The sequence below is a fragment of the Eublepharis macularius genome, chromosome 4, assembly GCF_028583425.1.
Source record: "Eublepharis macularius isolate TG4126 chromosome 4, MPM_Emac_v1.0, whole genome shotgun sequence".
Lineage (NCBI taxonomy): Eukaryota > Metazoa > Chordata > Lepidosauria > Squamata > Eublepharidae > Eublepharis > Eublepharis macularius.
The window spans coordinates 148,390,361-148,417,768 of NC_072793.1; the positions used below are offsets into that span (position 1 = coordinate 148,390,361).

The window sequence follows — 27,408 nt, forward strand, 5'->3', positions numbered from 1 at the left end:
CTAAACCACAGCAGCTTCACTTTGGACTCACACTTGGCCTTGATTTATGTGAATTTTGTTTTTAAAACTCTGACCTCAAAGTTCCAGAGGAGTTAGCTGTGTTAGACTGTAGTAGCAAAACAGAAAAAAGTCTAGTAGTACCTTTAAGACTAACCAACTTTATTGTAGCATAAGCTTTTGAGAACCACAATTCTCTTTGTCAGATGCATGGAGGGTATGAAGAAACTGGTCAGATATATATAGTTGGTGACCTCAAAGTCTGTGAGTTAGCATATGACATTCAAAATTAGTGAGTCAATTAGAGTTACCAGGTCTGGGTAGGGAAATTCCTGGAGATTTGGGGGGGGGGGGTGGAACGTGGAGAGGGTGGGGTTTGGGGAGGGGAGGGACCTCAGTTGGGTATAATGCCATAAAGTCCGCCTTCCAAAGCAGCCATTTTCTCCAGGGAAACTGATCTCTGTGACCTGCACATCAGTTGTAATTCCGGGAGATAGCTAGCTACCACCTGGAAGTTGGCAACCCTAGAGTTAATGGAATTAGGCTCTTGTGGGAAGAGACCAGTGTACTCTGCAGAGAACAAGTAGGATATTTTCACTTCTCTCCCGGCCTGAATCTTTTGTTAATGCCCATTAGAAAAAGATCCTAGTCCCCTTTTGCCAGGCTACTTACTGCCACACAGAAACCACCAGCTCAAGGCATTCATGCTTAATTTTTTTCTCAGTTTCTCTTACACTGTGCCTTCATCAGAAATCCCAAACTACTCTTCAAATGCATCATTTTTGGATTTGATGAAAAACTTCTGAAATGGGAAATCGGGGGAAAAAAGAGTTTGTGAACACTAGTGGCCACCTGGCAAGGATTTTTGGCTGCAACCCACATTTCAAATGTGTTCAGATTTAGTATGTCATGATTAATGAAGAAACAAAAGGGAAAGACTAATTGGGGAAGAGACTGGCATGTTTGGAGCTACTTTGTTTTATTCTGTCAACTCTGTCAAGACTTGTTCAGCTGCTAGACTTTCCACAGCACCCAGTAAACTTCATGAACGAATGCACATTTGAACCTGGGTCCCTCATATCCCAGGGCAGAACTGTAGCTATTATATCAAAATGTTCTCTTCTAGTGTTTGTTACCCCTCTGGGGTACTCATGGTAAGGCAAAAGGTGGACTTGTAAACATCTTAAATAAATGGTGCAGAAATAGTGAAAGCTAGCTAACCTGATTGTGGTTAGGTACTACCCTGTAGATCCTTAACAGGAACGCTCTATTGTTGTTAAATAACTGTGAAGAAAGTAAAATCAAAAAGAGTCCAGTAGCACCTTTAAGACTAACCAACTTTATTGTAGCATAAGCTTTTGAGAATCACAGTTCTCTTCGTCACGCATCTGACGAAGAGAACTGTGATTCTCGAAAGCTTATGCTACAATAAAGTTGGTTAGTCTTAAAGGTGCTACTGGACTCTTTTTGATTTTGCTGCTACAGACTAACATGGCTAACTCCTCTGCATCTGTGAGGAAAGTATGCATCATACCACTCCAGGCAGCTAAAGACGGCACATCCCATCAGCACTGGGCATGACCTGCAACACAAGAGGCTCTTCTGATGACTGAATGCACCTTGCCCTAACTGAACACAGAGCTCTCAGCTGAGAAAACCAGTAGGATATAGTCTCATATCTACTCATATCAACAACATTTGATTTTTATACCGGCCTTCAGGACAACTTAATGCCCACTCAGAGCCGTTTACAGAGTGTGTTATTATCCTCATGACAATCACCCTATGAGGTGGGTGGGACTCCGAGAAGCTGTGACTGACCCAAGGTTTCAAGCGGAGGAGTGGGGAATCAAACCCGCATCTCCAGATTAGAGTCCTGCTGCTCTTAACCACTACACCAAACTGGCTCCAGAAAGGATTTGCTACTAAAAGTGATTTTGTTTGATTTTGTTTGTGACCCCCCAAATACCAAGAGTAAAATAATATTCTGCAAAATCAACTGTCAGCTGCCTTGTTTTAGCGCATCAGGGTTTGTGTTGAGAAACTGAAAAGAATCTGCTCCAAGTAAATGGAGTTAACGGATCTAAAATGTTCTAATCTCTGCCAAGACGTTAAGAGCTACATACTGAATGAAGATCATAGCATGGAGAATGAATGAACTAAGGCATGTGGCAGGGATGACCACATTGACCCATTTGGTGTAAGTGAGAAAGGCAAGACCTTTTCACAACATGTTTTAAGACAGATGGGCTCCCTTTGTTTTATACTGGAAACTAGAATAATAACTGTTTATCCAGCCATCATTTATTTTCCCTGGTCCAACGACCTCATTTTGTAGAACTTGAAAAACAAATAGGGTGGAATTTGAAAAAAAGCCCAAAACTGTTATCATCTGCCTCTTTTGAATTTTCAAATATTGGCAGATGAGTGGGCTGCAATTTTTGCAAAGTGTAGGCACATTCACCCGAGGAGGGTGTGTGTGTGTGGGGGGAGACGGCAGTCAGTCACTGAAATGAGAGCCACAATCCTGACACGTTGTGAACAGTATGCAGTTGCCTTATACTGAGTTGGAACAATGGTCCACTTCGCTCTGTACTGTCTACTCTGCCCAGCAGTACCTCTCCAGGATCTCAAAAGGAGAAAGGACTTCAGCAACTGCAACCTTAGATAATTTAATTGTTGATATCATGGACTGAACCGGGGAACTTCTGCATGTAAAGCTCACACTCTACCACTGAGCCAAGGATTCTCCTTAACGTATCTGCATGAAGAAAAAAACCTGGGATGGCTCTAAAGGGTATGTGGGAAATTGCTGGATTGACTCCAGAGAGTTCACCACGCTCACTGATACTCCTTTTAACGCGTTATGTAGAGGGAGATACCAAGTCCCCAGCACAACATGTTAGCAGCATCAATGGCAAACAGAGGAAAAACTTAATAGTTTGAGTAGTTAACATTTTAAGACTATTTTACAAAATTTGGAAGGAAGATTTCTCTCAGCCGTATCCTCTTTATGTTGAGATCCACAAAAGGAAGGTTGACCAATTGCACCCTGAACTATATTTGGAAGCACAACAGTACATCTGCCAAGAAGGTCATGTCTAAACATTTATTGCTTATAAATCGGAATCTATGTTGCACCAGAAAAATAATGTATGCCAATAAAGAAGACAATACCAGCGGAAGGAGCTGTAGTGGCGGGCTCAGCGCTCACAGACGTCCGTAGTACATCTGGGCTACCAGCAGGGGTCCAGCACTGAGAAGCTTATAAAAAAGGTGGCCTGCTGAGTAATGCTGAAGAAAATGTACATTAAGCAGAAAGACACAGACAGCTTTACTTCTCTGCAGCCCAACAACAACAACAAAAACCAGCACTTTCATCTTTCATTTTTAAACAAAGGCAACTCAGCAGCAGTAGACAAATATAATGTATCCTTCTTGTAACTTTGCCCATTTTTTTAAAGGGTGAGGAAACTCCAGTTTTGCTAAGAAATGCAAACACTTCCCCATGGCATATGTCACCGCTGAATTAATTCCGTTTGCCTTTTACTGGCTTGGAATTCATCCCAGTAGGAAGGAATAAAAATTATTATAGCGTATCTGCTTCAGGGAGTCCTACCTAAAGTGATCACTGACACTCCAAAAGTAATTTCTCCACAAGCTGAAATGAGAAGTTTACCATAACAATTCTTTCCTCAGGAAAATGTCCTTCAGCATTTGGTTCATTCATTTTGAAATCTGTATCACGAGACAGCTGGTGCCTCGGCTGGTCAAATTCAAAATGAAGGAAAGCACTGGACAGTCATACTAACCTACAGGTTGACTGCCCAGCTCATTGGTCCTTGAGAAGAAACATGTTTTTTTTTCTCCATAGGTACACATGAAAACATGAAGCTGGTGAATATAGAGTCAGACCATCCGTCTATCAAAATCAGTATTGCCCACCCAACTGGTAGCGGCAACCGTGTCAGGCAGAGGTCTTTCCCATCACTTACTAACAGATCCTTTCAAAGGGAAATGCAGGAGATTGAATCTAGGATCTCCTACATACAAAGATGATATTCTATCACTGAGTCACAAACCCCTCGTAACACCAGTCAGCATAACGAGGGATAGATGTGCATATAATAAATGTCCTAGGTGACAGACTTCTATGAAAACTCCACTTTGGGGCATTCTTGATCTTACAAAAACCACCAGGGTAGAGACAAAGTTTTATTTTTCATTTTCCCAACAGCAAATACAGACAGATGTCACAATGGCTGATTCCACACACGTTGGATAATGCACTGTCAATGCACTTTATCAATCGTTTGAGGTGGATTTTTTTGTTCCGCACACGAAAAAATCCGTTCCAAATGATCTATAAAGAGGATTGGAAGTGCGTTATCCAACGTGTGTGGAATCACTCAAAGTAAAACCAATGTCCTGATTACCAGTGTGGTCTGTTCAAGGCTGGAAGGTACTAAGGAAGGATGCAGTCAGGTGTCACAATACTCCTCTGTTCATGATGAATTGGGCGTGTTGCTGTGCTTGCATGCTCCCTCGCTTTTGTGTGAAAAGAATGATCGAAAGCTTCCTGATTCTAATAACTGAACTCCAATTTGTCGGGATATTAGAATGTGGGTATGTGGAGTTGGCTTCCTCCACTAACCAGGCTTCTAAAGTACAGATTAATCCCAGTTGATTTATGATGTCCAAATGCAGCCTCAGGAAAACATGAGAAACTCTTTATGTGTTCGGTTATAAACAGATATACAATGTGTGCTACTGCCATCCTTCAGTATAATAGTACATTTGAGAGTTCTTAAAGCTCACAAACACTGATCAGTTAAAATGGCTTTACTTACAGTGACATAACAAGCAAGAGTCAAGATATATTTCTTTCTGATTAGCTGCAGGTATTTCATCTCTCCATACACCTGAATATGTCCTTTTCCTGTTTAGGCTAGCAACTCCCTTCTACAGTGTCATATTGTATGTACACAGTCTGCTAGTGAAATCTGGTCTGATTCTTTTGTTTATCAGCATGCAAACTGTCTCGGTGACTGCAGGCTTCTTTAAGCAGTAAAGCAAAATATCTCAAGAATCACAAGAAATTTGTAACTTAATAATTGTTGCCACATATGGAGAAGGGGGAAAAAATCCCACAGATGCTTAATTATCCTAATGAGGTTATCCCTCAAGGCCTTTACACAACCTCAAGGCTTGTTTAAAAAACTCCCATACAACGGAAATTCATTCAGCAGTGAAGTCCCACATGGAGACTAAATGAGCCTTAACACACACAGTATTGTCTCAATCACAATGTCTAGGGGGGGCGGGAAGATCAAGTACATGTTAGGATGAATTTGGGAGATAGTGATGGGATGTGAGGGGGTCTCAAAAAGACAAATGTCCAGATGCATGTTAGTTTTAATTTAGATGCATATTTTAGGAGAATCCCCCTTTACCGGTGAGCCTATAACTGATGGAAATCCAGAAACAGATTAGTTTCTTGTTCTTAAAAAAAAGGAACTCTCTTGGTTTTTACATCCAATAGGGAAATGTATGTAATCCCAAGTAAACAGCGTGCATCTGATGAAGAGAACTGTGATTCTCGAAAGCTTATGTTACAATAAAGTTGGTTAGTCTTAAAGGTGCTACGGGACTCTTTTTGATTTTGCGAGTAAACAAAGAATGTTAGAAAATTTTCTAATTTAAGGGCAGATATATTTACATATATTATATATCAATATAGTTAATTCTCAACATCAACATCTGTGGATACTGAAATCTGGAGTTTAGAGCCAGGAAAAGACAAGACAGATCATTCTGCAAATCTGAAAAAGTCCAAGGTTTGAAGAAAAATCTAAAAGCTGAAAAAAAATATTATTGGGGGGGTTAACCCCCCACAAAATAATAGAAGCAACAGCTGTAGTTTTAAGAAATGAATGCCCCTCAGTGGATGTCACTAGGCAACCACAACAGTATTGTCGGCCTTTAAACTTTGGTTTCTGTCAGTAAAAGGTAGGGGAAAGGGGCAGGGCCTCTCCATGGCTGCTTTGGCCTTAAATGAGGACTCACTGAAGACAGGCCTAGAAGCAACCACTAGGCAACTTGATAGCACACACGACTTTCAGGACTCATGCAGGCTTGGCTGCTTGATACTGTTCAACAGCAGCCAACCTTCCCCCCCAAGTCAGTATGGTGCAGTGGTTAAGGGGTTCTCCTCTCCTAGTTTCAGACTAGGAGACTCAAGTTCAAATCTTTACTCTGGCATGCAAGCTGCTGGGTAACTTTGGACAAGTCACACACACTCAGTCGCCACTAACTGCCAAGGTTGTTGTGAGGATAAAATGGAGGAGAGGAGAATGATGTAAGCCATGTCGGGTCCCCATTGAAAAGAAATGTGGGGAATAAATAAATAAGTTAGCAATATTTTCCACTGAAATATAACTTTAAAAGGCAGGAAAAAATTCACCTTCCCTCAAAGTAACGTATTTTTAAACATGCGAACATTGTGTCTGCATTTGTTTACACTGAATCAGAGGTCACAATAAGTCTCATGGCACCATAAAGTATTTTGGGATTAGCCTTTGCGAGGCAGGGCCAGTTCGTCAGATCCATCATAATCATTTAGTATAGAGTAGGCCATGCCCTCGGCCTTACAAGACAGCAGGAAGGAAGCAAGTTGGATAGGGAACACATTTCATGTGTTTTAACACAGACATAGAACATAGAAGCAATTGCTTGTGATGACAGGTTAACTTACTCAAACCGCCCATTCATGATAATCTTAGGATGGGTTCACAGAATACATGGAGGCCTCTTCCAAAAGCCTCTGCACAATGAGCCATTTCTTGGGTGCCAGATCACTACCACACCATCCAGTCAGCCCCCCACTATGTGACTTCTCTCCATGTCACCTCCAGTTGTTGCTTGCCAGAAGAAAGGATGAAGTTGCTAACTGGCAAACACCAAGTTACATGGAGGCAACTTAAACACACACACATTCTATGCAAAGTGGCCCCAAGTGGGTAGGAAGTGCCAACCAATGAAATGGGACATGAGAGAGAGAGAGAGAGAGAGAGAGAGAGAGAGAGAGAGAGAGAGAGATTTCAAGTAATGAATACAACACACACAGCTAGTACAAACGCCATTAAACATTTATTTAGCAGAAAAGTGATCAACTTGAAATAGATACAGTGTAAATTAGGCAGGATGAACATAAAGGCAAAGAAAAGAGTTCAATAATGAACAAGAGGGTCAAGAAGAGCCCACAGACTACAGAAGTTACAGCACAGGTGAGGCTATCCAGGCTTGAAAAACAGCTGTCCTGAAGGTTTTGGTCTGGGTTTTTAAGGATACAAAGGGGGAAGTTAATGTGCAGGCAAAAACATGGTATTTCCCCTGCAGCTCTCGCAGTGGATCAAGACAGGAAACATGGCAAGATGGGTTAACTGTGCTTACAGGTAAGAGTTACAAATACAGTTCTCAAAAAGAGTATTTTATTTAATTAAAAAACTCCGCCCAAATTATTGGTCACTCATTATAAGATCAACACCAACCCCAATATTCATTTGATAAATAGTTGTATCTATAGAAAGCATAGGAGGGATAGAAGCAAACAATTCAGAGAGGTAGAAGCGACAATTCCCTCTTCCCCATCGTAGCCTCCCTTAGTCACAAATCTGTTTTATGGACAGTCCATGTGAAATGAAAGGCAAAATAAAGTAACTCATATTGACTTGAGATATCTAATGCATTAAAAAAATTATTCTAACACTCTCAGTTATCCCAGTTATTTCCTTGTACATAGGTTAACTAATTATTATCACTATCGTCAGCCTAAACAGTCATAAAAATTGCTTCCAGATGTTACCAGAAGAATACAAATTCTAAAAAGGTGGAAATAACAGCAGTAAGTCCATTGATTTGTAGGATAAAGAGCGTATCCAAGAAAAGCCAGTCTGCCCTCTGGAGGCCCAAAGACACCTATGCAGTTACTCCTCCTGTCCGCTTCTGTATTGCATGTAACAATTCTGATGAAGACTTTCATGTAGATTTTGGTAAGACTGGGCTGTGAACCAATGAAGACTGGCAATATTGGCCCTAAATTGGCTACTCTCCCATCCTGGGATTTTGTACTAATCTCCTCTGAATTATCAGATCTGATAGAGGTTTACCCAATGAATGCCTCTCTCTCTCTCTCTCTCTCTCACACACACACACACAGTCCTACAGATTAGAATTCGATCCCAGCAATCAATAACATAAATCAATAAATAAAATAATTATTACCTGTTCACAGAGCTGAAATCGATGGTGATTTGTCTCTAATTTATACCATTCTTATTTATGTATATTAAAATAATTCAATTTAAACCACATACTACAAATAAATTTGTAGGAGTTTGCAGGGTCATACTTGGAGATTTGTATGTTGAAAGACTGGTGCTTTGTTAGTCATTTTCAAGTCTTCTGGTTTGGAGGGTGCGTTCAGAAGGAAGTCTGGCTGTCAGAAGGAGCATTTCAGCATTTTCCTACGCAAGTACTTTCAGAACCCTTGGGCAAAAAATGCCAGCGGGTCTAGTTGCATCATCACTCTTTACATCATTTAATTTGCTCCACGTTCTCTTATGTGGACGCTTCAATGTGTGACTTTTCTTCCAACTCATCACCCAAGAAGAATGGTTCAAGTGTCGGCTTTTTTCTTATACCTCTTGTGTGAAGACAGATGCAAAGAACTCATTTACCCTGTCACCCACGAGTGCTCCTCTTACTCACTGGTAGTTCAATGGCCCTACTGTGTCTTTGGCAAGAATCCTCTTTCTAGTATATTTGCAAAACAAAATAAAGTATGATTGTTTTTCTTAATGGTAATGTCTCCGCTAAAAGGCAGACACTTGTATTATAACTGTATCCAACAGAATCAGTAAGAGCAAGGCCCTTTTACATGAGGAATTAAATATACATTTCAAAATTGCCTCCATCAAAAAAGTTACAGTACCAAAAAAGTAAGGAGCAAAAGGTTACAGAAAGACAGCAGAGGAAAAGTGTAGTAACTTACACAATAATCTATAAGCAAGTAAAAGGGAGGAACATCTAAAATCTCTTCCTGCCTTTAAAATTAAGCTGTAACAGTGGATAGCTTCTCCTTTGCCCCACACAGTTGACCTGTGCATCTTGAAATGATCTGTACTAGTTCTCCAAATCGGCAGGGTTAACCTTCTAATGAAAACAGTTGAAGGCAACCAAAGCACCCTCTTTAAAGTGGACAGGTTTAAAGGGCTTATGTGAAGGTATGAACCCAGGTCATTACAAAAGAATGGACTTTGAAAATGCTGTCAGGTGAGACAGATTAACTAAAACAGAATGTGGACCCTGTGTCAGCATCAAGTGCCTGGAATCACCACTGTATACCTCTGCCCTTGTCTTTCTGTGGCAATATTTCAAAAACAGGCACTCTACAGCAGTGGTGCTCAGAGCGTAGGTGGCCTTTTCAGACAGGTGTGCCTAGTGGCCAGGAAAGAAAAGTACTCTTACCCCAAAAACCCAATTTGCATTGCTGTGAAGGATTTATGAAGTCTGTGCTTTTTTGACATATTAATCACTGTACAGAAAATTAACAATTATGATCCAGTACTTCCGGAGTACTGGATCAGTCAACAGAAATGACAGTAAAATATGAGTTATTATCATTACCAGTATTTCAAGATATGGAAGTTCACAGTGTACAAGATTTATGCAGAGCTTTGCGAGAACATATAATGAGGCAACCTGAAAGCTGAAAGGTAACAGCCAAACGCTGAAACAGTAACACTTCCAAGATAGCTGAAGAAGCAGTTCCATTGGCTTCCAATCCCCTCCCTCCATGCTCTCCTAATCCCTACGAAAGCCACTCACCTGGGTTAATGGTAATGAATCTGTTATCTTGTGAGTTTTCCTCTGGAAATCTTCCATTTGGTAAGGGTGTCCTTGAAGCTGTCTCTGGTCTTCTTGAAATTTGTCCAGTATATTGTTCATTTGTGAATGCTGGTGGCACTTGGGTGGAAGGGACTGTTTTTGACTGAGTGTCTGTTTCCGTAACTCCTTCTCTGGGAGTCCTACCTGTTGGAAAAATGTTTTGGCTTGGCTCTTGATCAGGTATGGTTTTATTCCCTCCCTCCTCCATAGTTCTATTAGGAGCAACAGTGGTATTCGTATTTTCTGTGTTATTCTGTACGTCAGCCGCCTCCGTCACATCACTTTTTTCTTTCTTTTCTGAATCTTTTTCTCTCTCTTCCTCGTGCTCTCTTTCACCATCCTCACTTTCACTTTTTTCATCCTTTTCTCCATCCTCTGCTCCTTCATTGTCTTTTGTGAGAGTGGAATCGCTGTCTGCTCCAGGAGAAGATAAAGCCTCAGTAGTAGTAACGACTGGTCTGACTGACTGCTTACTGGCAGAAGCAGCAGTGGGGAGACGAGTTGGCCAAACGCTACTAGGAAAAGAAGAAATCCCACTACCACTGAACCCAAGGCCTGCAAGCAAAGTGCTGGTGACCACCGAGGCCACTGTTGCTTGACTCCCACTAGAGGAAGGCCCCATTCCAGTTGCCATGGACACAAAGGAAAAAGGGAGGCCTGAGGAAGTCCAAGTAGAAGATCCAGAACTGATGGGAGCCATATCGGCTGAAGGTGCAGGAGAAGCTGTAGGCTTGAAGAAATCACCAGGGGGAACAAGAGAAGAAAACACAGCAGAGAGACCATCAGTAGAAGTACCAGACATGCTACCTCGGCTCTTTTTTCCTTTTGATTTCCTTTTCTTTCCAAACACTCCATTCTGTACATTATTCTGTTTAAATAAGACAAGTATATTTAAACAAATGTAGTTAAATCTAGCTGGCAACAAAACAAAGATTTACAAGACAAACAATGACGAATGTATAAAACAGCTGTACTATTCCTCAGAGAGAGAGAGAGAGAGAGGATTCTCCCTTCAAATCACTCCTGGAGGTTATAGTTTTCTACTTTAACCTGAAATGTAAATTCATAGCTATGAAATTCACAGATCCTGGCACTTTAAACACCATTTCCCCCCCAAATTGCGCCCCCTCCCCAGCTGAAGTTATGTTTCAGCCAGAAATAGGCACTTATAATTTCCATGGATTTCAATGGGATAGTTTTGCAGCACATGGTTAAATCTCTCCCACTGGAATTAGTAGGACTAGAGTGAGTTTAATTTTGGATTGTTCTTCTTTTTTTTGCCAAACATGAAAAGCTTTTTAATTAGGGGGGTACTTTCTAAGTCATTAAGAATTTTTTTTAGTGGGCTCTAACTGATACGCGTAACAACACAGGACAGTGTGGCTCACGGGGTATTTTTCATTCTCCCCCTCTCTCTCTCTCTAATATCCCATTTCATTTTCCTCTGAACAGTAGGGAACGGAAATAATTTTGTCAAGGCTTATTATATTTAGCAATCACATCCATGATTTGTTAAAAAGGTACACAATTTCTGGAACTATTGCCATAAAACCTTATTTCCCTTAGATAAGACTAAAGTTGCTCATTTGCTAGAGTTGAAATCATAACCTCAGTATTAACGGGTTGAACTCTGGCCATGGGCATCGATGGAAGGGAGGCCAACCTATTATAGGGGGGCTGACATTGCTCTGTTAGGGAAGGTGGCACTTCTGTACAATTATGCTGCAGAACTAAGTCCCAGTTGGCCTCCTTTACTAATTTGATTGGGCTTCCAGATATATTTCCCCCATAGTTTTACCGAAATCGAAAAGTTTTACTCAATCTTCAACGGTCTGGGTTGTGGGTTCCATTGTGGTACAGAAGGTACCGAGAAGAGCAGCAGGACTACCGTGCAAACCTTCTGGGGTCTATTAGCATTGTCTGTTTGCCCCTTTATCAGTCAGGTTGTGATACACTCAGCAAATACTCTAGTATTCTGCTATACTAGAAAGAGGGATGTACTAAATGACACCAGAGGGAAACATTCATTGAATTATATTCCACTTTTGGATTTATTTAACCTAGAACAAAGATGTAGTCTAATGTAAATTAACCTAGAATGAACCAAGATTAAATACATTTGTGGCTAAGAGTCTCTTGTCTCTCTATATAAACATGCAATTAACAATGGGAAAATCGTATCTTTCTACCAGCCTCTTCCCACCTTTAGTATAAAAAGATGGGTAAGTCATACATCCAGGTTAACAAATACATGTGAAGTAATCTTGAAAATATATGATCACAATTGTTTCGGTTGCAGCTCTCACAGTAGATAATTAATACTACAATCCTATGCAGAGTTAGTCCATTGATTTCAATAGATTCAGAATGGAATAACAGTGCATAGGACTGCAATGAAAATGTGACCCTTCCTAAGTGTATGACAGCCAGACTATGTCTCATGTTAAAGGAGACGTAATTGGTAGCATTATTCAAATGGCCACACGTGCACTTGCTTGTTCCATTGTTGGGTAGATTGAGAACAAAATCACAAAGATGATTTGCTGCAGAATGGTGCAAAAAGGGGCAACCAGGAATGATCAAAGGGTTGGAGAATCTTCCTTATGAGGAAAGGCTAAACAAAGTGGCGCTTTTTAGTTTCGGAAAAGAAGATGACTAAGCAGGTGTATGATCAACATTTAAGAAAATGCATAGAGACAGCTGGGGAAAATAATTTTTTTCTCCCATAGTACTAGACTGTTGGGTCACTCAAAGAAGCTGATGGGCAGTACCTTCAATACAGATGAAAGAGTTTCTTCATAAAATGCATATTTAACTAATGGAACTCATTGCCACAAGGTGCATAGACGGCTTTAAAGAAAAGAAAAATAATGGAGGAGGATAGGTCTTCCAATGGTAATTCATGGTAAATGAAACATCTATGTTTAAAGGCTTCGAACCTCTGAAAACCAGTTACTGGGAGCAGTAGGAGAGAGAGGTTGTTGCCTTTATTTCCTGACTGTGGGCTGTCTGGATGCATTTAGATGGCCATGGGGAGAAAGAGGGTGCTGGACTAGATAGAATACTGGTAAAATATGCACCTTGATGAAAACCATATGGCCATTGTTAGGGGTAGCTTAGGCTACATCCTTATCTAAATGTTAGAATTATCAGCTTAGAGAAGCAAGAGTTGCAAAGCTTATTTTCCTGGGGGTGTGAGGATTTTGCTGCACATAAAAGAAGGGGGAGATTTTAAGAGAAATCCTTATCACAGCAAAACTGCACATCTGAAGCTCCGACAAGCCTGTTTTTATCCTATTCATCTCACTAAACATGACAAGGAATGTTGAATGTCTAGCACATCTTTAAATTCTGGCTAGCGTTCGTGTAGAACTTCCCAAGGAGATGAAAGAAAATGGTGACAGTATGTTCTCACCATATTGATTCAGTCCACAGGTTTGTCTGAATATTTTATAATGACACTCAAGTGCCAAATATTTTGAAATTAGAGAAGTTTGTATACAGGGAAATGTTTTACTAAAAATCCAAGTTTACAAATCTAAGTATATTATCATTAGTTCCAGGATTATATGTTGTTTCTCTCAGGTAATTCTGACTTAAGCAATGGCAAAAGGCATCTCAGGAAAATGCATGAAAATCTTCCAAATTTATTAATTCCATTCAGGATTTTTTTTAAATCTGAGATTTACTACATTATGCTGCCACCTGGTGGTTAAAGATTGTACAGGTTTAAAAAAACAATTTTATGTTCATTCTAACTCATTTTCCAAAACTTACCACTCCTGTTTTGACTATTCTGGTCCCCTCAAAAATTCGAGTCGTATTAGCTGAGAAACAGAGAAAAACACTGGATTATAAACTATGGAACAGAGAAAAACAATGGATTTAAGTGGATTATCAAACCAGTAAAAACTACCTCAGGAAAAAAAAATAAAACATTGAAAAAACACACAGAGCCCCTATTTAAAAGGTCAGATCAGTTGCTCACACTGAGGAATAAAAAACACACACAATTCCTATGATAAGGACAGGCTTTAGCAATTTGCCCTTCTCCAGTTCCAAGTTCTCTTTGATTCCTCTCCACATAAAAACGCAGCAATGTACCCTGCAAGGTTTTGGCTTTCAAACACCTCCTTTTCCCTTAAATTTCCACTGCTGTCTCAACTCATATGGTTGTCAAAAACTGGATATTTTGTCAATATAAAATGACAAGACTAGCCTTCTCTGCAGGAACAATGAGCTTCTCTTCCTGGAGTTAAACTAAAAGTGGGAACGTTACTCCTGATAAAATTTCCTCATTTGGGATTTGACCTTTCCCCAGGAGAAATGAAGCAGATACAGAATATATCATGCAGCAGTTTTGGCCAAGCATCCATTTGTCCTGTGAAGTGGTTTCTCTTGCTACTGTTTTAGATCTGTACTTTCAAGGAATCAGGATTTTTTTTGTACTACTTTCTATTGGTACATTGTTTAAAAACACGTGTAAATTCATATTCACCACCTTGGGGACCCTATTTGGGTGGAAAGATGGCATAAAAATGTTTTAAATGAACAACCAAATACTTTTAGATTTATCAGGAGTCAGTTTTCTTGTCCTTAAATGTCCTTACAATTAAAATTTAAAATGTCTTTTTCTTTCCAGTTTCCATGTTTTATTATTTAGTGTTTTTACTCAAGGTTCATTGAATGTGTTGTGTTTGTAAAGATGTCACAAATTTGTTTTCAAAAACATTTTTTTCATTAAATATTTTCTTTTGCTCCTTTGAATGGCTGTACTTGGTTTTGCTTGTCAAACGATAAGAACAATACAACTGGGTAGGAAATCCTGGAAATGAGTTCTCTTTCCTGAGAACGATATATGATTTTTAAAAAATTGGTATGCAAACTGCTCCCCATAACTTTCTCTGCTTTTTACTTCCAATGAGTGAATTCCAGAAAATACATTATTGAAATGGGATTGCAGAGCCCCCTCGTAAGGCATTTTAAATGCAGTGGATGTGACAAGAAAAGTGACATTAAGAGAAGTGGCAAGGTAACTGAGCCACAGAAATGGATGATGAGAAGAAATCTACATGTAGCAAAGGAATATGATAAATGTCAGTTTGCAAAGACTATGGCTACTACTTTGCAAACACTTCCCCATGTTTCAAAAACACAAGATAAACTGGAGTTGGAATATGAGAAACAAATATTCATCAATTACGTTCACTAAAAAAAAAAGATTAGCCAAAGAAACTAATTATTGTTAATTAATTAATTCATCGAGCAACAAGACATAGTTGACATTATGTCTGAGCCATGCCACCGAGTGGCAGTTTATGGAGAAGTAAAGATTTTGGGAGCTACAGTCCAGAATACAAAGACACCCACAAGCATATCAAAGAGTTTCAACGTACACGGTAGATATTTCCTGATATATACTTCTGACTGCAACTCCTCAGCCTGTATCACAGGTTGTTCCCCTTACCTCTAGAATGAGTACGTGTGTGACAGAGCTGCAGTGGGAAAACAGAACTGAAAAGTCCTGATACTCTTTTGAGCGAACCCGATATTACATGACTTGCGTTCTATTCAGATAGTATTTGTTATATTTTGAACCCTTTCCAATGAAATAAGCTGGTCTAGCTGACAGCATTTATTTTATGCAGAGGGAGTCCCTGCATACTGGGGAGAGCTCAAAGTATGCGGGAAAGTTACGGTTATTAAACCCTCTCTCCAATCCAAGGAGACCAAGCATTTTGTATGTCCATAGGTCTTATGCTCCAACACCTGTCCACAGAAGACAGCAGCACACAGGCATGAGCTCATACCAAGCCAAAGTTCAATTCCCTCTCCTTATTTGTGCCCCACTCCAAAGGAAGGACACTCACAGGCTTCAAAGCCAGTTATTCCGTGAATTATAAATCACACAAGATGTTTCTACTAACCTCGAATGATTACAACATGATAGAAGTGCTGCTCCAAAAGACAGCCCTGGCATGTAAATCTTTTTATCTACACACTTTCATAGGCAAAGAGAAAGTTACAAAAGGAAAGGAAAATCATGTGGTGTTACCTTGAAAGAGCATTGTCTGGCTAAAATCACTGCGCATGTCATTTCGGCAAACTGCTTGAACTCTGAACAGATAAAGGATGTCAGGTGAGACATGGCTAATGATGGCTTTCTGTTTAAAGAAAATAGATATTATTCAGTTTTATCCCTCCCAACAGGATCCTGAACAATCAGCCTGTAAAACATAAAGAAAATGTAAAATACATTTTACACAAGGGGCGTGACTATATGAGCAGAGAGGAACTTGCCTCTTGCGGTATGGGTCTAACTTTAGAAATGATGCCAAAGGATACAGAACTCCATAGAATATATACAGCATTTCGGTCTGGAGTAAACAGTACCTTTTATCTACAATAACCAATGGTCCTCAGGTGAAGGTGGCAATAGTAAGTAATCTGCAGAATCTAGAACTGAATCCATCCTACGCCTATGTAGGAGGAACAGGTAAATGGTAACTACCATTTGACACGCGCCTTGAGAAGAAAAAGTTGCCACACAGGAACAAGCCCAAGGCTCAGCATACAATTACATCGGGGAATGGGAATGTCACTTTCCCTCTTTTCATGACCCCGAGGGGACCACGGTGGATTTATGACTGTTCCCTAAAACGAAACTGATAAAGCAGCTGAAAATCTGGACATTATAAAAGAGTATAGGAGCTGGATTTATATCTTTTTGCCTTATATTCATAATATTTTCGACATTAAAGATTTGTGTGATCACCTGAATCAAGTGGCCTCAATGTGATTCAAAACTAGCCCAAGCCCGTGAGAAGAGGCTGATAAAATCCTGTCACCTGTATAATCAATGTTTACTTCAGCTTAGATTATTATTGAAATTATTCTACCTGATCTTGCAGAAGTTCTTGTGAAATAACTAAAAACCTTCCCAGTGATCACGCACTGATCAAAAGAATATTCGGCAAATTCAACATGAAGCTACTCCCCTAAAATGAATTCTTCAGCTCATGAAAGAGCTACCTCCAGCAGCTATTTACATGGAGATGTTGAATAGATTCCTTGTTTATTTTTGATTCTCTAAGTTTGTTTCTGGCAAGCTTACATAATTTTGATACATCTGCTAAAATGACTTTTAGAGCCATCTGGAGGTGATGGTGGGGAAGTGACTGGAAATGGGGGCACAAAAATTCCCTACGGTCTACCTGACTCATTTTGCAATCATGCTCCTAACCATGCACAAATAACTGTCATTTCAGGGCCTTAGCAACAGCTGGAAGCGTCTCTTTACAGGGTTGGGCCATGATGGCTGAGTGACAGAGCATGTGTTTTGCATTGAGAAGGTCCCAAATTAAATCCCTAGATTTCCTGTTAAGTGGTCCAGGTAGTAGGTGATGTGAAAGATCTTTATCTGATTCCTTGGGAAGCTACTGTTAGTCACTATTGAACTTGATAGACCAATGGCCTGATTCAATATAAGGTGGCTTCAGCTGTGTGTGTTCAGTCCTGTGGTTGAAAGGTGAAGGACCCAAAGTTGTGAAAAGACATGTCTCACTTCCTTTCCGATGGGGAGCTAAGAGCATACATAGAATATCTACCATCCATAGCGGAATAGTAAAGGTTAGTTCTGCCCTAGGGATTACATGAACGGGTTTATGAAAATTCTGGATTGGTCAGAGGTGAAATCTTCTTATTTATACCACACTATTTCTTTTTTTACATCCATGGAAGAGAAAATAGAGGAGCACCTAGAAGGTGCAGGAAAGCGATTACATGTGGAAAAGCAGCCGAGGAGCTCAGCAATAACATTTATTTGGACTGGCATCCTGTTGCTCAGATTGGTGCTAGCTGAAAACCATGGCTCCTAAGTGTCACCTAATGGAAGCCTCTGTAATAGCTAAGCAATCAGTTCTAGAATAACAAAAATGAAAACTGAGCAACAGTCATTCCCCGGGTGGGGTGGGGGGCTGCCCCCCCCCCGTTTGTGACCACATACTCCTTCTGATTTAATATGATCTGTTCTTACTGCTAATTAATAAGAGTGTGAAGTGATGACAAGGCTGAGATTATAATGCATCGTAACCTTGGATGCCTTTCAGGAGATTGCTTTCTGATTTGATGAAGCAGTATCACTCCCTAATGTGACCCAGATAACAACTTCTAGTGGGGGGAAATTGAAAATATAAATGGAAATTAAGTAAAAGAACCTCAATCTAAGGAAGAATAAGAGATGTATTATTCTATAACTGATTGAATGATACCCAAGGAGTGAGTATTTGCGAAGGAGGAGAAAAGATAACTGTCATTAGAAATTTCACTCATTGAGGCTGCATTTTTATGTGCATATACAATTACTGATTTCATTATCCCAGGAGCTTGCTTTGATTAACAATAAACTGAGGCCTTTCAAAATGGAATATGTCGCTTTGAGTCTATACACATGGAATTTTAAAGAGTTGTACAGTTGTCGCTTGCCTCCACTTGGACAGTAAGCTGAATGCCAAGTAGATCCCGTCTTAGAGCTAGATTGGTATTCCAATTCACATTTAGACAGTCCTGACCAGCATTTCTGTTTCTCATAAAATTTCAACCTCTCCTTTGTTGCATAAGTGCACATACAGAGGATATCTGAAGGCAAACAAATGACAGCAGCGCTAGAGTGAAGAGTCCCCACTTACATCTCCTGGGTTGCTCGCAATAGATACTACTAACTTTTTATGGTAGATTGGGCATTGGGTCTAAGAGTAGGAATCCAGCACCTAACACCTTTCCATGGTAAATGGGTTTCAGTAGAAATCATAAGCTTAGTTCAAGCTCCAAACACTTCATACCCCCACCTTCTACTAAGGAAAGACAGGGTAAGGCTATCTTAATAGTAATGGCAATTTCTGATGCTGTAGTTTTACCAGGTCTTTGTCACTGTCCTTGGTGAAGGTCTTCTCCTTTTCATCTTCATTTTTAGCCCAGCTGTAGGATATCATATAGTTCATAATAGGAGGGTGATAGATCGTCTCTGGTTGATTCCATGTCACCAGCAAAGCTGTTCTGTTCACCGGCTGCACCTTCATATTGACAGGAGGAGTGCTGCAAACTAAACAAAGTGGGGAAATACGTAAGATATACTAAGATGCTGGAAAGGGGGCACGATGAAGCCAGATCTGCCCTTGCATTACTCACAGCGCTGTCCCCTAAGCAGAGTTACACATGTCTAAATCCTTTCCCTTCAATGTACTTAGATGGGTGCACTCTGCTTGGGATTGCACTGTCAATCTCTATTCACTGCCCCTATACCTGCTACTACAGCTGCCACTACTGATATTTTATACTTTCCTGCCTCCTGACAGAATTTTCAGCCAATCAAGGTGAGCTCATATCTTTCCCTCTACCACTGTAAGGGTTAAGAAACTCATCATCATTGAAGTTTCCAAGAAGTCTCGTGTTTGGTGACTCACTGCTTTTGGTTTTATTGCTTTTTATTGATTGCTGTATATTTATAATTTTTCTTTAAACATTCTGTGCGCCACCTTGTGTACTTTGGTTATAAAGTGGCATAAAAATAGAATTTCAATCAATCAAATAAACAGTAAAGTGTGAATCAGACAAAATTTCTAAAATGAGCTCCATTGTAGGAAAAATGAATTACAGAGAACATGGCCCCTCATTAGTTTCCACGGATGGCCCAGACTCACCTGATCTCAGAAGCTAAGCAGGGTCGGCCCCGAATAGTACTTGGATGGGAGACTAACCAAGAAAGTCCAGGGATGCTAAGCAGTACTTTGATGGGACAATACCAAGGAAGTCCAGGGTTGCTACACAGAGACGGGCAATGGTAAACCACCTCCAACCATCTCTTGCCTTGGAAACCCCATACAGGGTCACCATAAATCAGCAGCAAATTGACAGCATCTTACACACTGTCCGAGAGTCCACATTAACAACACTTGGATATACAGTACAGCTATTCTGTGCACTTGTTGGAAGGAAGGAAGCTCCAAAAGACCACCCCACCATTTTTAAATAGTGGGTTTCAGATTCTTTTTCATTACAAGGAGTTGTATGACTATCTATAGTACTTGTATGCTGCCAGAATTCAAAAAAAGTATTAAACTGCAGGTGAGCTAAGAATTATCAAAAGACATCTAAGACGATCAGCTGGAAAACATCTACTGGTGGTCCCTGGCCCCAGGGAGGCTCGGTTGGCTTCAACCAGGGCCAGGGCCTTTTCCTTCCTGGCCCCAACCTGGTGGAACTCTCTGTCTGCGGACACCCAGGCCCGTCAGGATCTTCTATCATTTCAGCAGGCCTGTAAGATGGAGCTGTTCCACCAGGCGTATGGTTGAAGACAGCATGAGATCCTCACGGAGCCTCCCACCAGCCTCCCACTAAGTGTGGGGTTATACAGTGTCCACCGGCTGGCTGCCCAACATATGGGTACAGCACAGGGCTACGTAGTGCCCATTCGTTAGCTGACCCACATATGGGTTGCAGTACATTATCTGTCCGCTTCCCTCCCCTGGGCAGGAATCTGGAATTGACCCCATCTTGGGACAGTTATTATCTGTTTGTTGATTTTATGATGGACTGTTGTTTTATGAATTCTTTTTTAATATTTGTATTATATTTTTATAACTGCTGTACCTCGCCCTGAGCCCGCTTGTGGGAAGGGCAGGTTAGAAATGTAAATAATAATAATAATAATAATAATAATAATAATAATAATGTTGAACATTAACTTCCCCATGTTAATGTTGAACATTAACTTCCACATGCCCCCCACCCCCAGAACTATTAAAGAGGAGGATGGCTGCCTGAGCATGTTTCTTTTAGTAAGTGTCACTGTCCAAGAAGAAACTAAGGTTAAAAGGATATCCTCTTCCTAGGTAGCTACCTAACAAACTCCCTCATTGTGGTTCCCTGAGAAACATATGGCCAAAATGGCTTCCCATCATGCTAATCCACAGTAAGTCATAATACTTTCCCTTACCTTTGCAACCTGCTCATTAGCCCAAAGGCAATGAAACAATTCAGGGGTTTGGGCTAGCACTGTGGTGACTTTGGAGCTCCGAGGCGCTATCATACACACATAAATTAATGCTGGAAAGCACTGATAATCAGTGGTATGGGATTTTTGCCTGAGCCATGCTGCTTGCAAGTGCTGAAAATCCAGTAGCAGCAGCAAATGATTTCTGATAGTAAGGAAGGAACTAGAGATGGGGATCCTGGTGAACTAATTTTAGATTAGTCGGAAAAAGGCATTCCAGTAAAAGAACCACCACCCACAGAAGAGGATAGCAAGAGGGGCACTTGTCTTGCCGTGTGATGGCTGCATAAGGGTCATTGTTTTTTCCTTCTGCAGAAGTGTAAATATATTCAGGAAGAACACTAGGTGGCGCTAACAGGCTACTGATACAGTACTGTACATTTTGTACTACACAGACAGCTATTTTTAAGCTTTGGAAACCTTGATTCACAGACATTACATCTAGACAGGCTCTCAAAACCTCTTGCCAAATTCTAACCTCAGTCCCAAGGAACATTGGCCAGAGAGGAATATTTGCTGACACTGGAAGTTCAAAGCTTCCCTCGCCATCTTGCCTGCTGTGGAGTACATTTCAAGTGTTCCCAGGGCTTCACATGCATAATTTCCAGTAGGCCGGTATACACATATCCTTGCATTTCAGTCAGGGGAGGAGAGGATGAAAAGACAGTGATTTGCCTGTGGCCACTTCTTGGGTTAATGCCTGAGTTGAGATTTGAATGAGGGATGACTTAGGTCATGCTCCATCTACTCTACCCCTGCACCAGTTCTCTGCTACAAGCAATGCATAATGCCACATAAGTTCAATGTGATTGTGCCTTCACTGAGGAGGGCTGTGGCTGAGTGGTCGAGCATGAAGAAGGTTCCAAGTTAAATTGCTGGCACCTCTCAGTTAAAGGATGGAAAACACTGAAAAAACACCACAGAAAGCCAGTGCCAAAATACTGAGCTAGATGAACTAAGGATTTACTCAATGTAAGTTAACATCATATATGACTAGAACTTGGGCTCAAATCCCCTTTCAGCCATGGAGTGCATTGGGTGAATGTGGACCAGTCTCTCTTGTACAGCCTAAACTACTTCACAGGAAACTTGTAATAATAAAATGGAAAGGGGAAAAGCTGTGTATGTTGCCTCGAGCTCCTTGGAGGAAGGTTAAATGTGTAATAGACATGTTGAATCACAGTTTTTTATTAGTAATGACAAAAGCAGACAGAGAACTGTTTCTGATGCACTTCCAAAGAACAGAAGAGGGGTTCTTTCTGAGATGGACATGTTATCACCTCAACTTTCCTAAATCTATTCAAATTCAAAGCCTTCTAGATAAAAAAAAATGCTGTATGGAGATAAGTTGCACTGGGGCTATGCAGGTTGTTACATATGATGTGGATGGAGGAACCAATTTGAGGCACTGAGTTGAACAAAATGACTTTGAAACATCTAAGGGCATGTCTGCATGAAATTGGAACAAAGCTAAGAGGTAAACCTATGGAGACTCTGAGAAAAAAGAATTTAGACACGTGTTTGTCACGTTCTGACATTTTTTCCTGTCAGATTAAGACAACCAAAACATGTCATGTAGGTAGTGTGCTAATATTCTCCTACAGGGAATAATGTCTGGGAGGCTAGAGGGCATTTTTAAGCAATTTCCACAAAATTTGCAGGAACCTACTCCTAACTGTCCACTAAAGACCCCTAAATTTCAGAAGGATTAAACTCCGGGCTCCAATTCTATGGGCTCCTGAACTAGCTGCCCCCAGCTACTCTTCATTGTTTTCTACAAGAACAAGATTTTAAAACTCTGTGGCTCCTCTGCACCCTTGCTTGCGATTCTTTGGTTCGACATAACTCCCTTGCAAGCTTATTCCTGTTAAATCAGCGAATCCCAACATCAAATCAGAGAATCCCATAGAGACCCCTTTACTGAAGCAAGGAGGGGGGTGAGGCTTGCCAAGCTGTGGAGTTTAAAAGGCAGTGGCAGCTTGAAGGGGTTCTTTTGGAGCCCAGGCAGAGGGAGGGGCAGAATAGGATAGGAATCCACTCTGCCTGCTGCCTCCTCCCCTGCCCTGCTAGCCACTCTCCCGCAGCATCCTGGAGCTTGGCTCCATTCATGCCACTTCCCTCCCACCTCTGCTGCCCACTTGCTGTTGTTGCTGCTCTGCCTCTGCTGTGGCTGCCTGCAGTGGCTGCCTAAGACAGGATAATCTGGACCAGTGAGGCTAGGTACCCAGATCTGATTCTGGGGTTTGCCCTGGGGAACTGTCGGATTGGCATAAATCTAGGGGTTTCGTCGGTTCCCAAACCCAGATTGCACATGCCTATGTGCTAGATCAGTTTGTGTAAGATGGAGAACTGAAAACAACTTTGCTATGGATTTCATTAAATTCAGAATCATAAAATATCAGCCCCAGCAGAAAAAAAAGCAGCTGGCTACAAAGCTATCAGTCATGTAAATTGACCCGAGGAACTAAATGAATGGTTTTGGAGAACCAACAGCAGTACTACTCACTCCGCGGCTTGCGAAGAGATACATTCTCAATTACCCTCAACCAAAAGGACAACATTTACTTCTACCCCTGATAGGAGGCCTGAACCACAGAGAGGCTAGCAGCTTACCCACTCCTCTGACAGCAGCTGTTTCAAGGTGGGAACCAACTGCCATCCACAAATCCCACTGGGCAACAGCCTTGCCCACTTTTCTGAAACATCGGGCAGGTGCCACATTGGGGAACAGTGCTCAGAAGAGCCAGAGGTGGCATGTTAAAGAGCCACAGGTGGCTCCTGAGCCACTAAGAGTCAAACTAGACGAGACGAATTACACGAGGTCATGTGAGTGTCTAGAATCATGTCTGTTCCTACCTGCCCGGGTCTGTTTTACCCTTGATGAACACGTGTCCTGTGGCCCTAGTCCATGCACATGTCGGATAACTGGTGTAGTTGTGATTGCGAGTGTCCATAGTCATAACCAGTGAGTTGCCATTGCAGAGCGTTGATTTTGAACGGTTTCCGCTTCCCTCTCCCCTCTTTTTGCCCTTAGATCCGGCTTACACTCAAACTGTTTTGCTTTTCATCTGGCAAGTTTTAAATTCTCCCATTTTCTAGTTGACGCCACCACCTCCCTACTCCTCCTTCCTGCACCCTCCTTCTCTCTTAACTTCCTCCTCCTTCTCTTTATGCAGCATCTTTGGTCAGGATAAGGAGGAGGTGGGAAGAAAGATCGTGGCAACACAATTAAGCATCTGCGCAAGCCAATCTCCATTATTCCCTGTAGGGAAAACTAGGGGAGCTATCTAGGGGGCTAGGGTGGCATTTTGCAAGCAAAACCCACCAAAATTGCAGGGAAGCTAGTCCTATCTGTCTTCTAAAGACCCCCCAAGTTTCAGGGAGAATCAACCCCGGGAGAGGCATGATCCATGGGTTTCCCCAGTTCCTGTCATTTTTTCTTCACAATAGTAAAAAAAACGGGGCAGCTAATGGCACATTCTTTGAGGGGCTCCAAAATAACCTCCCCATGGTCAAAAATCCACCAAATTTGGAGGAAACCTACTCCTCACTGTCCGCTAAAGACTCCCCAAGTTTCAGAGAGATTGAACCCTGGGAAATACATGACCCACAGGTTTCCCCAGTTCCTGTCATTTTCGCTTCACAATAGTAAAAAACGGGGGTGGCAGATGGAACTATCTTTGGGGGTCCTAAAATGGCTCCCCAAGGTCCTATCTCCCTGAAACTTGGAGGGTGGGGGGGTCTTTAGAGGACAGTTAGCAGTTGGTCCGCTGAAAATTTTGTAGATTTATTTTTCAAAATGCCACCTCCCATCCCCCTGGATAGCTCCCATAGTTTCCCCCATAGATAATAATGGAGATCGGAGGTGGCTAAGGACAAACAGGCAGGAAAGAGTTGATTTTGGCTGACAGCAAGAAATGCTGCCATGGCTTCTGATGTGGGGATTGCCCATCCCCCTTTGCATAGATGCCCCCCCCTTCCTGGCAGGCTGAGCTACAAAATCTCAGCATACGTGTGAAACCTCCATTTTCAGCCTACCCCTCGGAAACCCAGTGGTTTTTTCCCCAATACGTCCAATTGAGTAAACAAGTCTTCCTCTTAGAAAAGCTGCAGAGGAAGGTTTGAGCATGTGCAAAGAGAAGGTGCATCATGGGATACTGTCTCTCGTCTGGGAGGAACGGAAAAGAAACACGTGACAATCTGAGCATTCACGTGTCATATGCGCGTAATTAGTCTTGTGTTGTTTGGCTCTGAGTGTCACTGATTAAGCAGGTCATTGTTTTATTTCCAGAATTATTTTATTAAATTTGGCAACAACTTTTGTAGAATAATCTACTTGATTCCAATCATGTTTTGACTCAGAAGTGTACGCAATCATTTTGAAATGGGAATTTGCCAGTCTTAATACTTGTCACTTCAATAAATAAACATTTGTGCTTTGCGTGTGATTTCTGCACAAAATCACACAACAATACTGGGTAATGCTGCTGTAGCAAAACCATTTTAAGGTTTTGGGGGCAGACCAAGGGAGGCCATACTGGGGTTCTCTGAGCTAGAAACACGTTTAACTATAAGTTATAAAGCACTCAAGCTGGGTAACATGGGCAATATTTGCATAAGAGAGAGAACAAAGAATGAATGATCCTGTAGCCTTCTCTTGACTTTAAACCCATGTCTATATGAAACCTGAGCTGGTACAGTTGCCAACAGGACTGGGGGAAAATCTCCTGTCCCTTTAACAGAGGTTTAAAGTGAGGATGTGTGCAGCTGAAGGCTTTCATGGCATGGAGTTAAATAACATCACTTGGTAAACAACATCCTATTAGGCCTCTATTAAAGGGATAGGACATTTCTCTCTCTCTAGGCATTTGGAAGTCCTATTAGCTGGCCAGTATCTAGAGAGCAATTCTAAACCGGTATACTCAGAGGTAAGTGCCATTTACTAAGTGGAGCTTACTCCCAGGAAAGGATCACAGCCTTAGTTTCAGAGCACCTTCCTATGACCTGTTCTCAGATCTTTACCTCCAATTCATGGTCAGTGATCATTCCCTTCACTTGCTCCCTGTGCTCTGACCTGGGTTCAAACCAAGACATTGCAACAGTGCTTCAGCAATGCTTTCTTAGTTTAAGGCTCTCGACTGCAGGAGGCCTGCTAGTTACATAAGCGCATGGAATTTTAAAAAAAGTGTATTTTCATATCCAATAGTCGTATCGCTTATTCATAAAGAAATCTTCACCAACATCTCAGCTATAACGGCTTCATTCTATTTTTGTTCTATTTTTTAAATAAAAAAGCCAAACCTAACTGTTACTGCATTAAATCTGAACACTTTTCTATCCAGTGGATGTCTCATGCTTAGAAGTTTCATCCCCAGCCTGTCCAAAACAGCATGAATGTGACTCACTTCACAAACCATCTGAATTTATTTCCTAGACAATGCCTTGCCTTTGGGTAGTTGTTGAAAATGCCACCTTGTTTGTGCTTCTACCTGTTTGGTCTTTACTATGATCTTGGTATACTATGCAGAGGCTGGGCAATACACAGAACCTCTTGCTTTAAGAAGAACTCCAGTTGGCTACAGCTTTCTGAGAAAAAGAGCTATTCCATAAATTAAAAGGAAGCATCCAACAACTTGGGGGGAGGAGTCCCCCCACATCACTGCGTATCGCCTTCACAACCACTGCCGCCTGGATATCCCATTCACATGGTAGTGCAACATCCAATGATATTTGGATCCTACCTCTGTTTCAGCCCCACATTTTGCTAAAAGGTATCTTTCCACTTTGAGAGAACACCACTATCTGCATGATTTACCCAGAGCTCCCCTATTCCTAATTATTCTGATGGCACAAGGGTGGAACATGCTATGATAAGTGCTAACGAGAATGTTTGGACTGATGAGCGGGCAAAAAATATCCCCCCCCCTTGTTTACAAATCAAAGCACGTGGCTTATTAATTTGCCTAAACCTGCTCAGGACACAATAGCATCAAAAACACTTGATCTGATAATTCCACGTGATGATTTAATTAAGGTGCTGCACAAAAAGATAGCTAAGCTCTTTAAAAAAGAAAAAGAATAGTAATCTGGCAGCCTTTCAAAGGCCCCCCTACTGTCATTATTATACACGTCATTATTATCCAGAGGTGCAAGTGCTTTCTTTCTTTCCCTTTTAATAAGGGTGATGATGATGCTAAGTAAACCAGACTGCTCCTGAATAAAGGAAGGCAAGGTGGATGGTTTGGGTGGAAGGACAGCGTTGCCCACACAATCAGCTGTGGCCATATTCAAAGCTCAAGTCTGCTGTGAAGCCGATCCACTCATTCTCAAAATGCAAAAAGGAGATGTTTGTGGCTACTTAGAGAAGGCCAAAAATAGAAAAGAAAATGCTAGGGACTGGGAGCAGCCAGAAT

At 41.3% G+C, this 27,408-nt stretch overlaps 1 protein-coding gene across 4 annotated transcripts in view; it reads right to left on the reverse strand.

Moving 5' to 3' along the window:
• Positions 1-27,408, reverse strand: part of PTPRG (protein tyrosine phosphatase receptor type G) — a 683,491-nt gene that overhangs the window by 107,557 nt on the left and 548,526 nt on the right. For 3 of the 4 annotated variants that reach the window (XM_054978207.1, XM_054978204.1, XM_054978206.1), the window contains exons 9-12: positions 18,861-19,045; positions 16,001-16,109; positions 13,723-13,772; positions 9,886-10,813 (exon numbers count right to left, since the gene is read on the reverse strand). In XM_054978207.1, the coding sequence (XP_054834182.1) occupies positions 9,886-10,813; positions 13,723-13,772; positions 16,001-16,109; positions 18,861-19,045 (1,272 nt within the window). The remainder of the gene's footprint in view (positions 1-9,885; positions 10,814-13,722; positions 13,773-16,000; positions 16,110-18,860; positions 19,046-27,408) is intronic. The other variant, XM_054978205.1, reaches the window with a different exon arrangement.